General features: G+C 38.1%; 1 protein-coding gene across 2 annotated transcripts in view; it reads left to right on the top strand.

The window, feature by feature from the left end:
- The first annotated feature begins 5,374 nt into the window (after positions 1-5,374).
- LOC137259305 (colorectal mutant cancer protein-like) overlaps positions 5,375-15,743 on the top strand; it is a 118,458-nt gene continuing 108,089 nt past the window's right edge. Inside the window, exon 1 of one of the 2 annotated variants that reach the window (XM_067796936.1) lies at positions 5,375-5,637. In XM_067796936.1, the coding sequence (XP_067653037.1) occupies positions 5,486-5,637 (152 nt within the window). In that variant the 5' untranslated portion in view covers positions 5,375-5,485. The remainder of the gene's footprint in view (positions 5,638-15,743) is intronic. The other variant, XM_067796937.1, reaches the window with a different exon arrangement.

The following is a 15,743-nucleotide window of genomic DNA, read 5'->3' as shown; positions in this document are numbered from 1 at the left end:
AACGTTAACCACCAACATTCTGAGGCAGTCACATTTGTCTGTGTGCACTGTTCCCTGGTATGGGGACAAATCGTCGGGCGCGGACGTAAAATCTCTCATCGTCGTTAAATCTCGTTGTAGGGGACGTAACTCCCTAGGCCTTAGCTTCAACGACCAGGAAACGAATTTCTTTTCACCATCTCCGCGACGTTTCAGATGAGATGCTGTTATCTTAATCAGCAAGAGACCCGTGGAGATCTGGGATAGAACAGGCCTTCAGCAACCCATGCTTGCCATAAACGGCGACTATGTTTGTCGTAAGAGGCAACTAACGGGATCGGGTGGTCAGGCTCGCTGACTTGGTTGACACATTTCATCTGTTCCCAATATATTGCGCAGATCGATGCTCATATTGTTGATCACTGGATTGTCTGGTCCAGACTCGATTATTTACAGACCGCCGCCATATAGCTGGAATACTGCTGAGTGCGGCGTAAAACTAAACTCACAAATCAGCAAGAAAGTAATACACTTCTTTCAAAACGGTACGGACCTTTGGGAAAATGAAGTTTTACTTAATTTAAGTGAAGTCTTTTTTTGCAGATGCTAAAGGATTCAAATATGCCACTCAAAGATATAATCTGATTTTTGATAGCCAAGTATTAGCACTTCAGTTCGTGAGTTGTTTTGGTTTTGGTAGCATGTCATCAAGTGATATCTCCCGGTGTCCATTATAAACTGTTCACATAATTTTGAGATTATCCAAGGATATAGCTGGAGAAGTCCAGTTCAATTATATAAAGTATAAAGATGTGGTTATACTGGTTGACGTCATGTGAACCCATTTTGTGGGGACTCAGCGTTAGAAGTGGTTTCTAGCAAACTTATGCTGGTCCCGAGGTAGCAATTTCCTCTTGTTTTTGAAATAATCCACAAATTTATCTTATTTATTAAATCGGATTATACCCCGCTTCTGTCGAAGCCATAGCTGTTTGCTAAAACTGTTCTTAGTCGTTTCTAAACTAATAACACGTGATGAATCGGAATAGAAATGATCTTCAGTAACCAACTTGTCACGATATGTTACCCGTGAAGGTCCCGGTGTAGAACAAGCCTTCAGGAACCCATGCTTGCCATAAAAGGCGTCTATGCTTGTCGTAAGAGGCTATCACGGGAGTGGGTGGCCAGACCCTGACTTTATTGACATGTCATGGGTTCCCAATTGCGCAGGTCGATGCTCTGTCCTGTCCAGACTCGGTTATATGCAGCCGGAAGCCATATAGCTGGAATGTTGCTGGGTGCGGCATAAAACTAAATTCACTCACTCTAAACCAGTATTTCCACTTACACGTTATTGTATCATAAACGATTGTATGCTCTCTATATCATTCTGTGTGATTTACCAAAATACAATTCTGTTCTGTTCCCCTAGCGACTCTGTGGCTTGGGGGACTAGATTTGGTTGATGACGTGGTAGCTTTGCTCACAATGACAGTCACTGGACTGCCTGTTCCAGACTCGAACTGGAACGGCCGAGTGCTGTATCAAATTGAAATGCAAAGTTGTAATTTGTAAAATAGGTGTTTGCGGGTGGAGTTTGACGGCTGACAAACCAAGGATCAAACTCAGATCAAATTTAGGACTCGAACTACATACATCGGATCCTGGCACACCAATGACTATCATTCTGACTCCGATACCCACAGGTCACCCCCAGATGGGTAAAATGTGTGAAGCTCATTTCTGGTGTCCCCCCACCGCGATGTAAACCTAAACCTAAACTCACTCACTCACTTCAAGGTCACATCACTGGCAATACAGAATCAACATTCCGCAGTCGTATAACTTGATTAGGAGTTTAACAAGAACAAACTGTCAAAAACAAAAAAAACCAAAACAAAAAAAACCAAACAAACAAACAAAACAAAACAAAAAACTAACACCCCACCCTTACTTATCTGATACCTGGTAAATCGTCTCAGCTACATACGCAAAATATCCATTTAATGTTCTGATGAGTATTTTAGAAAACTGCAGCTTTTCAAACAACATAGACATGCCCATCAGGTTTAACACGGCTGTGTGTGGAATAGATTTAAATTAAGGTGTACTTATGATGCTTAATCAGGTGTTATTCGATAACTAATCAACAAAAATATGAAAGAAAATACTGTACATGTAGCTGAAGATGACTTCTAAGAAGTTTCCAAAATATCAAAATATAATAACTTCAACTCAATTTATGACTATTATTCTTGAAACAGTTAATCAACATGTAAGTCTGTGGAAATTTCACTGATAATGACTTAAGGCCAATTAATGTGTATCTAGCGAACTACTTTGAGAGGATGCACACGTCATCCACCGCCAGTCTAAGTAAACTTAGTCTCAGTGTATTTCGTTACACTTCACCACTGAGTCTAACAAAACCTAGTAAGAGGTCGCACACGTCATCCACACCGCTTGATTTAATCGACTTAGCTTGATTTTTAAACACCCGAATACAAAATTTCACTCCAAACTAGAGGTGGTCCGATTAGTTAAAATAATCGGAGACGGGTCGCAGTGTTCGGGTGACTTAACAAGTGATCATTTTTTCTCAAAATCGAACACAAACAATTTTGGATCTCTTGTTTGCATCAATAATACATTTGGTTGCGTTTGTTTGTTATAAGCCCTACCAGCTGGTTCCAATGAATTTATCGTTATGTTTCTAACATACCAGTAATGCTCCAAAGATGTGAAATATGGAGATGACAAGGCTTTCTGGATGATAAACGTCTTTATACACACAATATTCGTTATAGCGTCTTCTGTTTTTTCGTATGCTTGGAAATGGCACAAGGAGCTACATCGAAACGTCGCCAATGCCCATATATAAAGACATATATATCAGCCATAAAGTTTGTCATCTCTATGCCCACTTCTAGAATGTTACTAAAACAAATCATTTAAATGTGCAAATAAAAAAAACCCCAACTTTTTTCTCCATTAACAAACAGAACAGTAAAATTATACAAATGACGCTAAGTAATTATTTAATTATTTCCGATTGTTGATCTGTTGTAATGAACCATTCATCAATTATCAGTTTTAACAAATTCCCAACACTACTTAGTCTGTCATACATCCCTGAAAGAAATAAGACTAGAAAATGTGGCAAGTCTAGATTTCCACAGCTTCAAAGAAAGTCTCGGGGCTCCAATTTAATTATAGTTTACTTTTCTATGAACTTTTTTTTCTGTGAATATGTAAATTTCAGAGACTAGCTGACAGACTGAACACTTTACGGTCCACCATACTTCAAACTCAACGAAACTAATATACAAAGGGACACAACTCATGTCAACCTGAACTTACAAACAGTTTGTGCACTTTCAATGCTTTTCACTGCTGAGTTTGGAATTGTCGATAAAAAAATTCTCGAATGCAAAGAGTGGACATATAGTGGTATTCATTGCGGAAGCACTCGCGAGCTAGACCGTAAATAAACACGAGACTAGGCGTGTAGATATAGCGTCAATTTCCATGTCCCTCTCAATTAACCGAAACACGCTAGATCCCATGCCACTCTCGCTTCCCAAAGTCTGGACCATAACAAAAGTGTAAAAGCTACTTGCCGCACGACTGTTTTTGAACAAACGTTCGATCGGGAAAAGACGGGATATTTTTCGGAATTATGTTTCATTTATTTTGTATACATTCATTGTTATTCCCGATTGGATAAAGTACGCTTTAAATTAAATTCAATATTTTCTATTTTCCCTATGGTGTATTTTATTCAGTTTATTAGTTTATTATGAACACTTTGACATATCATTAACGGACAACCTGTCAGTAACTGTTATTTTGATGAAAGGCCGCGCTGTTACATAAAACAGATGGTGACAAACTTTTAAAAATATATTATATTTTCTGTGAAGAAAACACCATGAGGCCAACTAACCAAGGGACTCATTTCTAAAGGTCATGATCTGAAATACTGTTTGAAAGCAAGACCAGTATGTTGATTTCATAACCGTTTTGATACTATTTTGGAATTGCCTTTATGGTTGTGCATGAACGGGAACGCCCATGTGTTTGCACACGACACTCGTGAATCTGCGAAACAAAATGTGCATTTATAAACGTGAAACTATAAATACACAAGAATAATGACGTTACAGGTGGCATATTTTATCTACTTAAATCAATTTAAATTTTAAATTTCAATGGGAAGATTCTGGTGATTGAACGGGCGCTTTCAGAGGATCTGATTTCGCACTCGGAGGAAAACAAATCGAATTCCGTGATTCTGTTTGTCTTCTGGTGATTTCTTATCAAAAGTATGAAGTACGATGCAAATAACAATTAGAACACTTTCCAAAGTAATATTTTTTTAAAGTAAAATATTCCCAAAGCGACAAATGTGTATTTTGTTCTGTGTATCAATATATAAAGGTCGTCGCGGGTGACTGAATGAATCCAATAATCAGGAAAGCTGTAGTGCCTCATTGTCTGTTATCATCAACTATCTGGTTGGATCGATGCTCATGATGTCAATCACTAATTTGTCTGACTCACACTTCAACTTTTACAGACCTCCGTCAGACAGACAGACCGACAGACAGACCGCCAGACAGACCGACAGATTGTAACGGGACTGGGTGGTCAGACCCGCTGACTTGGTTGATGGGCGCCTTTCCGTAAATAGATGCTCGCTATGTCAACCATTGGGTTGTCTGGTACAGAGTCGATCTCTTACAGTGGGCGGTCATATGCCTGGAATATTGTCGAGTATGACCAAAAACCCAAAAAGAAACAAAGTTTGGGGTTCCGAATAATAGAAGCATGGCGGTTCAGTGAGGATATTTTTACATCGCTTCTAGCAACGTTCCAGAAGTTACACGACCGGGGACACCAGAAATGGGCTTCACACATTGTGCCCATGCTGGGAATCGAACCCGGGTTGAGCGAACGCTTTACCCACTAGGCTACCCAACTGTCCCAAAAGTATGGACAGAATGCACGTCACAATTGAAATATCGAAAATGATGAAAGGCTGCTGATAGTTTATGCATTTAAAAACATTACAAACGATTTTTCTTATCAAAAGCGCCGAAAAAATATATCAAAGGTCACAAAGGTCGCTCTGTCCCTACATGTCCATCTATCAGAGGAACCGAGTTTAACACAAAGGAAAATAATTCTTTGAAATAATGTTTTTCCCTTTAGAAAATGTTGCTCTGTCTGTAAAAGCGGAGTGCGTTCTAAACAGACATGACCTTTTCCCTTGAAAGTCACGAGAACGCTCCCTCGAGCACTTCCACCACACAGCTAGACAACATCTCCGCCGATCTGTCATCAGCGGTCTGGCAGAGGGTTTTCTCCCTTCCACATAAGCAGTCGTACGGGCAGTAGCATTTTCCCAATAAAACGAGTATAGGAACTTTATGGTTTCATAGAATGGGACCTTGTGCAGGAGATAGAAAGTTGGATTTTATAAAACAATGAAAAGGATTTTAATATGGCTGCCAATTCGAAGGGAGATGTGGATACTAAAAAATCCCCCAAAGTAGGCAGTTGCAGCGACAGCGACTCTAGCAACACCAGCGAGGAGGAACGACTTCGACGCTTATTTCAAACATGCGACGCAGACGGGGACGGATTCATTGACGGGTGAGATTTTGGGGGATTTCCGTGAAATCTTGTAAATTGCAAAATTAGCAATCAACGTGCCTCGTTGCTTGTGATATACACGTGCATTACGGGGTGTAATGCGCGTGCACTTTTTGACAGGTGTTATTTTTACATGGATGCTTTTATCAGAGAAATAATTTGGGGAAATTATGAAAACATAAAGTGTGAATTGAAAAATTGGCATTTCCTTAGAGTTTTGCATGTGGGTGGTAGGATGTAAGTACTTACGTCTCACGCGTGTCAAATATTCCTGGAATATCCCGAATTTGTTCACAAATCTTGATTGAATGCCTAAATGTCGGATGTTGCACGACTAAATGTCGGATGTTGCACGACGTGTGTCAGTGCCTAAAATGATTTGATGATGATGATGATGATGATGGTGGTGGTGGGTATATATGCTACCCATATATATTCACAATCGTACATGCACACAGAAGACATTAATCGAGAAGTAAATATACGGGTATACCAAAGGCAGTAGAATTAGTCTGTGAATTGATAGGAAAAGTTTGAACTGGAGTTGTGAATCATATGTCTACCGACAGGATTTGGAATAGACTAGTCAATGAATAAAAACAATTAACTTCATTGAATTGTAAAGGAAGCCCATCTTGCAGAACCTGGTGACTTGCATTATTTAAGACTTTTACATAACAAAAAGGAAAAATACATAATAGCTTTCGACAGGATAGCTTTAGAAATGTCCCTTATAAAAGAAAGTTTGCTGTTTATATATAAAGAGTATACAGGATGCATGCACTGTGAGTAAAATATTTTTTGAGTGTATAATGATATTTGATATTTGAAAGTGTGATGCATCTAGAGGACAAAATGCTAAAAAAAACTTAAATATGGAAGTTTTTTAGTTTTGTACATATGTGAAGTTTTGTTAGTGACTGGATTTTCCCTTTCAAAATATCATGTTTATACAAATAATGTTTAGACAGTCCACTCTTGACAACTGGCATGATAAACTCATATAAGTAATTGGGATTAAGTCTCTAGTTGACTTCCATGTATATTAAGAAAAAAAATATGAGTATACCATTAAAAAAATGTAGGGGTATTGATAAAATGCAAATGATGAAGCCGAGGAGTAAACAGATGATGAAGAGAAAAAGGGGAAATGTGACAGTATATTCCATTCCTTTACAAATGTTTCATCTGTATGGATATGTATTACTTTTTCTCACATGGCATTGGGCTGTAGTGTTATGTCTGCAAAATGGAATATCCTCTACTTTTTAATGATATATATGTATATACATACCAGTGAACACACCTTGGATGTTTGTGTCTATTCTCTTTGAGCAGAAATTTAACAAAGTACTTGTGACATGATGGCATGAAAAAAATGCCAAGACGAGTCTTGCATCATAGTGTTTATCTCATTGAAATGAAAGCTTTTTTCTTAAACAATACATTTCTCTGTTGAGGTTTTAGGGCACCTGCATGTATTATATGTCTGCAGACTTTGACCACATCAAGTGAAGTATGCATGGGTACTCGAGTGATCTTACTGTCTTTGAAATGAAAAGTTTTACTTTTAAAACAACATATTTCTTTTTGAAGGTTTGAGGGCACATGGATATTAGTTACAAATTCTGACCCCCATCTAGGTGAATGATGCACGTTTTGAGCAAACTAGATGTACAAATTATATTGTTTCATTACCTTTCCATTATAATGCATAAGTTAGTTTTTTATATTTTGCTGTGAAAGTCATGCAAAATCCGTAAGTGTTTTAGAGGAACCTCCCCATGTGTATAGATACTTTGGCATTTGGAAATAACAAAGTGGACCAAAATGTCACAACAATATGATGATCCAGCTGTTATCATTTACATTCTGAACAGGCTGACCCATGAAGATCTGGGGTAGAATAGGTCTTCAGCGACCCTTCCTTACCACAAAAAGTGTTTATGCTTGTCGTAAGAGTCAACTAAAGGGATTGGGTGGTCAGGCTTGCTGACTTGGTTGAGACGTGTCATCAGTTCCCAATTCTGCAGATCGATGCTCATGCTGTTGATCACTGGATTGTCTCACTCTTGTCACTCAGAAATCTCAAAACTGTTGAGCTGGTCAGAAATTGTATCTCATCTAGCATTATATTAAGGTGTCTTCAGGTTTTGGTATAGATGAGTATGATTTTAATGAGAACTAATTGAGTATATGCTGAATGTTATCGTGATGCCATTATTATTGACATGTGATAGTTGCTGATTGTTTATTATTTATAAACAATTGACATTCTCTGAAATGATAGTTGTAATCTTTGTGATGAGTTAATATGGTGTATGACATTTAGTATATGGATCATATTTCGTTTCACTTACGTTTATCATATATTTCTTTTCATTGACATTTATTGAATTTGTTATATTTCTGTCATTGAGGTTCAGTGATGCAATGGTTTTAGGGACCATTAATAATTTTAAGTCTGTCTTTCTGTTTGTCTGTTGTCTGTATCTTTTTCTCTCCGCTTCTCTCTCTCTCTCTCTCTCTCTCTCTCTCTCTGCGGTGATTTTAGAGGAATGTTTCCACACATGCACTAGCAACTGGAGGGGAGGGGTTTCAGAGAGTTGACATGACAAAGAGGTTCACTTAGTTACTTTGTTCATAAAATTTAGTGGGGAGGATTGGTTCATTCACAATGTACATGCATTTCTATAAACATCATCACCATATTGACATTGTTTACAATTGCTTTGAACAGAGTGACATGTTCTTGGTATTGTTTTACACTGAGATAGTAAGCACTGTCCTTAAAGACCACTCCATGGTCTTGTGGATAGAAAATATGTGCTTGTAACACTAGACTAACGGGATCCGGTGACTAGGCTTGCTGACTTGGTTGACACATGTCGTCAGTTCATTGTGCACATTGATGCTCATGCTGGTGATCACTGGATTGTCTGGTCCAAACCCAATTATTTACAAACTGCCACCATATAACTGGAATATTGCTGCGTGTGACATAAAATCAAACTCACTTACTCTCTCTTGTGGATAGACCTTCTCTTCAGAAAGGAAGGTACATGGTTCATACACTGACCACATCTTACCAAAAGGTTAAAATATGGGACATATTGTTACGTTGCCTTCCACTTGGCAGGGGGAAAAACAAGGATTGGTCGGTACTGGGATGTATACTGTTTTTGAGCATGGTGTCATTAAACTGCAGCTTGGTATCTTGGCCCAATGAAACTAGCTGTAGTCCAGATTAGAACAACCAGCCTCACATATGCGCACTGGTGCAAACTGATAAGTACCTGTCTTTTTACCTCACTTTGGTTAAAGTGTTCACTTGTCATGCCGAAGACCTGAGTTTGATTCCTCTAATGGGTACAGTGTCTGAAGAATGATCTTATACCATCTTTCATTGTATTTTCTGATATATTGTGTATTAAAACTTTGTTTTAAAAATGTTTCTTTGAAATAAGCATATTTTTTAATGATTATTTGTTTTTGCTTTTAGTCTGTGAGCTAAATGTCATGATATGGAAAAGTTAATAATGTTACAGTTTTATCTTCAGTGAGAATGTTCATATTAAAACTCTATCAACATTTCCTCTTATACAGTCTGTGTGAAGCCCATTTCTGGCATCCCCAGTTGTAGTATTGCTTTAATATTGCTTAAACATGGCTCACTCCTGTAGTCTGGGAACACAAGTGTTAGAAACTTGAATCGGTCTGCATTTCTATGGCAAGTGAAACTACATTATATTACCAGCAAATACCCTCTACCAGACTGTCTCTGTTATTGAAGTGCCCTTTTACCATGTCATAAATATTATATTTTTAACATGTTAATGTAAATATTTAAACTTTCCTATGTACACTGTGTCACAACAATAGAATTACTTGTCTGTGAAGCCTGTGAAATGTACAATAACAAATATATATTGATTATGTGTCAGGACTGTTGAATGACTGGAATCATATTATGGCTGGGCGGTTATACATAATTAACATTCTTAAACAAAATCACTTCACAAATCTAATTTCATCTGTAGACCAATATTGTCCAGTACATCAGACATAAAGATATTTACCTAGGACTCCAAACTTGGTGCCATTTGCCGTTTCAAAATTAATTTTAAAAAAATCAGGGTACATAATGTTATAACTGATGCCTAAGGGTGAAAGACTCTTTCGATTAATTGGTCTGTTGTCAGCGAAATACTAGTCATCTAAGACTAATCCTAAGTCTCTGAATATAATTAGTTTGCTAGAAACAAAGATTTGTTTTAAGCTGACTAGGAATCCCAGTGCGATTGATTGATAGTTTGACTGTCATTGTGTCTTTGATCAATCTGTTTGACTGTTCATTTATGGTATCTATATCATTCTCCCTGTTGTGTAAATATTGACGTTAGTATCCGCCTGGTGGGACTGGCAGAGTAAATAATTATGTTTTCGTCAATTCCTTGGGTTTTGCTTTGTTTTCATTTAGTTACTGAGTGAGTGAGTTTAGTTTTACGCCGCACTCAGCAGTATTTCAGCTATATGGCAGCGGTATGTAAATAACAGAGGCTGGACCAGACAATCCAGTAATCAACAACATGAACATCGATCTGCGCAATTGTGAACCGATGACATGTGTAAACCAAGTCAGCGAGGCTGACTTCCTGATCCTGTTAGTCGCCTCTTAAGACAAACATAGTCACCTTTTATGGCAAGCATGGCTTACTGAAGGCCTATTCTACCCTGGACCTTCACAGGTTTTCATTCAGTCTGCCTTTATCATAGATGTCATTATTAGAGCAGGGATTTACCTTAGGTTCTGTTTTTGAGGGTCCCTTGGGCTAATACTCTTACTTTTCCAGGGTTCTGGATTACAAATTGGGGTTACCGGATGCTTAACTACAGTGAAAGCTGTCAAAACCGGCATCTATCCTACCAGGCAAGCTGTCAACACCGGCATAGAAGTTCAGCCTCATCATGGCTTGTACATTTATCATAAGTTCTACAATCCGGCACATTGTGTAAAACAGATTATTTCTGCAGTCCCAATGAGTGCCAGTTTAGACAGTTTCCACTGTATTATTATTATTAGTACTGTTGTATTGTAAACGATACCATAACCCAGCTAGTATCAAACTCAGTGGAAACTTATTGTTCATTGATTGGAATTTAACCAAAAGTAATTGGACTTTTTCTGCATCTGTGCGGATGTGCAAATAACTTGCCTTGTGTCTATTGTTAATTTCCATGCATATAGGACGCAGGAATTCACGGCTATTAAAGACTTTGAAGTAATCAGCTGTCTCTTTTAAAACACTAAAATTCTGGGTTCTTGTTGATCACAATTTTGCCACGTGATAGAAGCAACTAGTGGATAATTTTTGCGACAAATGGAAAGGCAGCAAAATTTTAATCCTGCTTCATCTGGTGTCCATGCCTGGACGTTGTAATAATTGGCTGTTGCTGTGATCGTGTGTAAAGAGAATCTGCCCTGTAGCTATGTCCATGTTTTGTGGAGGCGTTGGCGTCCCTTACCATGCCTTACCAGTGTCGGTTAGTATAGTGGCCTTCAGTAACCCATGCTTGTCCTAAGAGACGACTAATGGAATCGGGTGGTCAGACTTGCTGTCATGGTTGACACGTCATCATATCCCAGTTGTGGAGATCGATGTACATCCTGTTGATCATGGGATTGTCTGGTCCAGACTCGATTATTTACAGACCGCCGCCATATAGCTCGAATATTACGTAAAGCTAAACTCACTCACTCACTCTTGAGTGAATCATAATTGTTTTGGCTCAGACTGCTTTCGTGGTCTTGTGGAGTTCAACTTGTGATATCAAATAGAGAGACCGTCTGCACTGATAAAAAATCTATTGACCTTAAATATACATACAAATATACATATTGGATGAAACTGCCATAATATAAGTTGTATGGTTGATTGGTTCTCTCGACGGTAATACAGTAATACTGAATCAGGTAACGCTGCTGCATAAAAACTTACATCAGACCATATTACCTAAGGGTGAAGCACACAATGTTTTTATCTTACCACCATGTTAAATGTACGAAATATCATTTTGTTTTATTTTGAAGATCAATGAGCCCGCTAACATCTTTATGGCATGTATACAAATTGGCGTGTGCCTCTCAGCTGGATTCTTTAAATAAGTGAAACATAGTCTGCCAAACTTAAAATTGCTTTATGAATGTTTAGTCATGTTTAATTTGATTGTGCAAGTGATGCAATGTATCAAATAGTTTAGATAAAGCAGTGAAAGACTGTAAAAGAAATGTGTACATAGCTAACTCAAAAACAGCGAATCTGAGGTTTTTCAAATTCTCCACACTGCATGTCATTCAATTAATAGCAATAAATTTTACAGTCACTGTGGAGAGTTTGTCAAAGTGGAGAGTTGTCGGTTACAGTGGCAGTAGGGTAATATTTTTTCCAGTTTTCATAATCCTTGAAGGGGTGATACAGAAATTTGTTAAAGCACCATTGATCAGTGCAATTTACGTATGTTATATTTTGGTAAGATAAAATGCCATGTTTATCAATTTGATGAAACCAGCAGGCTTGTGTTTGATGTAGACAAACCTGAAAAACAGGACAAAACTATATTCAAACCAAGTATCACAGCCTTCTGTCGTACATAATTCATAACACTCTGCATTATCAACTACACCACCTCAAATACCTACCTCAAGGGTAGAAAAGGTCTGCCATATCACACCATACTCCTGTTTGAGTGACTGATGTTCAAGTTATCAACCCTTAGTCTGGTGATCCATGAGCATCCATGATGAGTGGTCTCAGCAAGTGATGCTATTCGTAAGCAGCAATTAAACGGATTCATTTGCAAGGTTCAATGGTGGGCATGGTAGTGTAAATCGGTTGGTTATCCCCTGCAGCGCATTTTTTGGGGGGTATTAAAACGCACTCAGTCCGTCCATACGTCAGTGCACATTTATCTTTTCCGGTGCAGAACTTTAAAACCTTTCAATATTTCTTTACTAAACTTTGCACATGTATAGAGCTGGTGGTGTATTAGTACCTGTGGATAGTTTGGGTAAAACTGTTCTTAATAAAATATTTTTTGCGTTTCCATGGCAACAAGTGTGAAATTGGGGGTAATTCGGGGGATATTGATGACTGTCTTCTCCTTCTTCATTATATCGTTCAGTCTCGTGTATCTTTACAATGTAGAACATTCAAGGATACAATGTTTTCATCAGCAGACTATGTAGAAGGTGTGTGGTGTAATTAATCTGCTGTTTTGCAATGCCTGTGTAATTATCACATTCTAGGTAATTATGTTGAATATCTAATATCTTCCAAGTAGCTGTATATTGAAGGTGCATGGTATTATCAATCTATAGCTTTAAAGCAGCTATCTAATTATCACACACTAGGTAATTAAGCAGAATATCTAAGGATGCAGTGCCATTCAGAGTTGTTTGTTTGAGGTGCATGGTGTAATTAGTTAATAACTTTAAAGTACCTGTGTATTATCACACGCTTCGGTAATTATGCAGGATATCTAAGGATGCAGTGTATCCCAAAGTAGCTGTAAATTGAAGCTGCATGGTATAATCAGTCAATACCTTTGAATTACCAATACAAGATGAACATCTTTGTTATTTTGTAAGCATTCAAGGAAGTAAAGTCTCCATCAATAGCTGTAGAATGAGGACCCATGGCTTTACAAATTTATTGCCTTGGAGGTACGAGTGTATATTTTTCATATCACAGCTAAGTGGAGAGTCACCCAGAGGGATTGTATATTGAGGGTGTATAGTGTAATTAGGCTATAGCTTTCAAGTAGGTATGTCTATTACCTCATCCTCGTTGAGTAGATGGTTGGTCCTCGGAAGCAATGTCTCCCCAAGTAGCTGTATACTGGTTAAGGCGGAAACAATCCACTAATGGCTAGTGATATTAACTTGGCGATATAATTCATGATATTTATTCTCCTTAATCTGTCCTTCAAATAGGGCCAGTGGGGTAGGTCTGTAACGATGCTTGCTACTATGGATGGGTACAATGTGTGAAGCCCATTTGTGCTCAGGGTTAAAAAGTCACTGGAAACAAAGTCATGGATAGAAAGTCACAATTTTGACTAGGGTAAGTAGTCACAGGAAAAAATGACAATCAGTGTTTGTTTGCTGTTTAATGTGTGTAATTATGATCATGAATCATCAATCACAGAATCAATCATAAATCACGGATCAAGTTTCCTCCTTCTCTTGTTAGTTGGTGAAGGAAACAGAATTATTAACGGCAACGAAAGACTATGAAACTGCAACATTTTTACGTCAGTGAACTTTGACTTCTACTGTGCATGCGCATTACAATAGCGCTTCTGCCCTAGTACCAGTGAGTCACCTCACTTAGTAAAAGCATTCAATAAGTCTAAATAGTTACTGTCAATTACTTCATGGATTGTAAACTGAACAGGTGTGCACACAAGTATGATGATGATAAATGTCAAGTAACACAACAGAAATACTTTAAAAAGGGATTGTAACTTTTGTCCAAGTTGGAAAATGTCAACATGCAATCAAAACGTCTTCCATGTGCACAAAATCGAAGTTGCAGGCTTTTCATATTTTGTCCAGTTTCAGCGATTTAAAGTTGCTGTTTTTACTGTTTCAGTAGCAAGTTATTTTGTTTATGTTGCTCTTTCCATGAGTAATGTAGGCTTTTCTGTGTTTTCCTGCACAGTGGGCAAGTTTTCCCCTCAGGCTGTCATGTCAGTATGACATGTCCTGATGTACCTTAAATATTCTTCAAGAAGGTTAGAAAACAAGCTCACATGGAGTCACAATCCTCCAAAGTGACCAATATTAAGTCAGTAAACATTGTCCCCCAGTTTGGCTGTATATTGAGGCTGTTTGTTACAATGAGGTATATGTCTGACTTTGAGGACGTCTGACAGCTGTGTGTACTGGAGAAGTCTTCAGCAGATGTGTTTGTATCTCCCACAATTGAGGAAGGAATGGCCCCTTGACTCTGTGGGATTTCCCTGCCTGCCCAGCATGGAGAGATACACTTTCTGTAAACCTTGTCTGCCAGGAGAGACATCCTGTCAGTTTTTCAGCCTCACACACTCCATGTTACATTGACTTATCCTGTGTGAAATAGTCTTGACAGATAGCTTGCCACAGTCTTGTCCATCATAAAGATGCACTGTCTGAAATTGAGCATGGCCTTTGAAATGTATTCTGGTCTACAAGTCTGAGCCTACCACATTGTTTTGAGGTCAAGATAAATCGAATTATAGTGTTTCTAATTGATTGGTAGCATTTGAAGGTTAAAATTCTAAACCAATTCTCAATTGAACCTGATAATGTGATATAACTGACAGAAAATATACCATTCATTCTATTTTGCCAGTATACCACTAGCCGGTACCAATTCATACTAAAAAAAGTGATATATATCCATACATATGAAATATTCCAAAGGAATGGGATAAATTGTCATATTTCCCCTTAATTTCACTGTATCAACTCTTAGGTCCAGGAGTGGTTGGTAGCCTAGTGGTTAAGTTTCACTTATTGTGCGAAGACCTGGGATCAATTCCCCACATGGGTAAAATGTGTGAAACTCAATTCTGGTGTCCCCTGCCATGATATTGCTGGAATATTGCTCAGTCCGAGACGTAACGTGTACGCGAGACGGCCTATCATCTCTTGTTGCTAAAAGCAGCATAAAACTAAATTCACTCACTCACTCACTCGTTCCTCCTTAGCTTCATTATTTGCTGTTTGTAAATCCATTATCCCCCACTTGGTTTTGAATGATGTATAAACATTTGCTCCTCCAAGCTGGACTATCTTTCACTCAGATGACAGGTGAATTTAGATTTCCTATAATACTTCAGACTTGTGTAAGAGAGGAAATTGCATTACAATAAGTGTAAACATCATGGCGTCCTTTGTGTAACATTTCCTTAGAATTTATCATTTTTGTCCTGAAAAACTTATTCAGAAATGACAAAACAACAGTGATGTGTAAGTATAGGATAAGGAGTGACTTACGGACATTGCGAAGGTGCAAGGCCGTTTTCCTGAGGGATATGCCTGAGGGCCGTAGGTCATGCTT

Source organism: Haliotis asinina, chromosome 13 (assembly GCF_037392515.1).
Source record: "Haliotis asinina isolate JCU_RB_2024 chromosome 13, JCU_Hal_asi_v2, whole genome shotgun sequence".
Lineage (NCBI taxonomy): Eukaryota > Metazoa > Mollusca > Gastropoda > Lepetellida > Haliotidae > Haliotis > Haliotis asinina.
The sequence above is the reverse complement of the archived record's forward strand: the minus strand, read 5'-3'. Positions and strand labels throughout refer to the sequence as shown.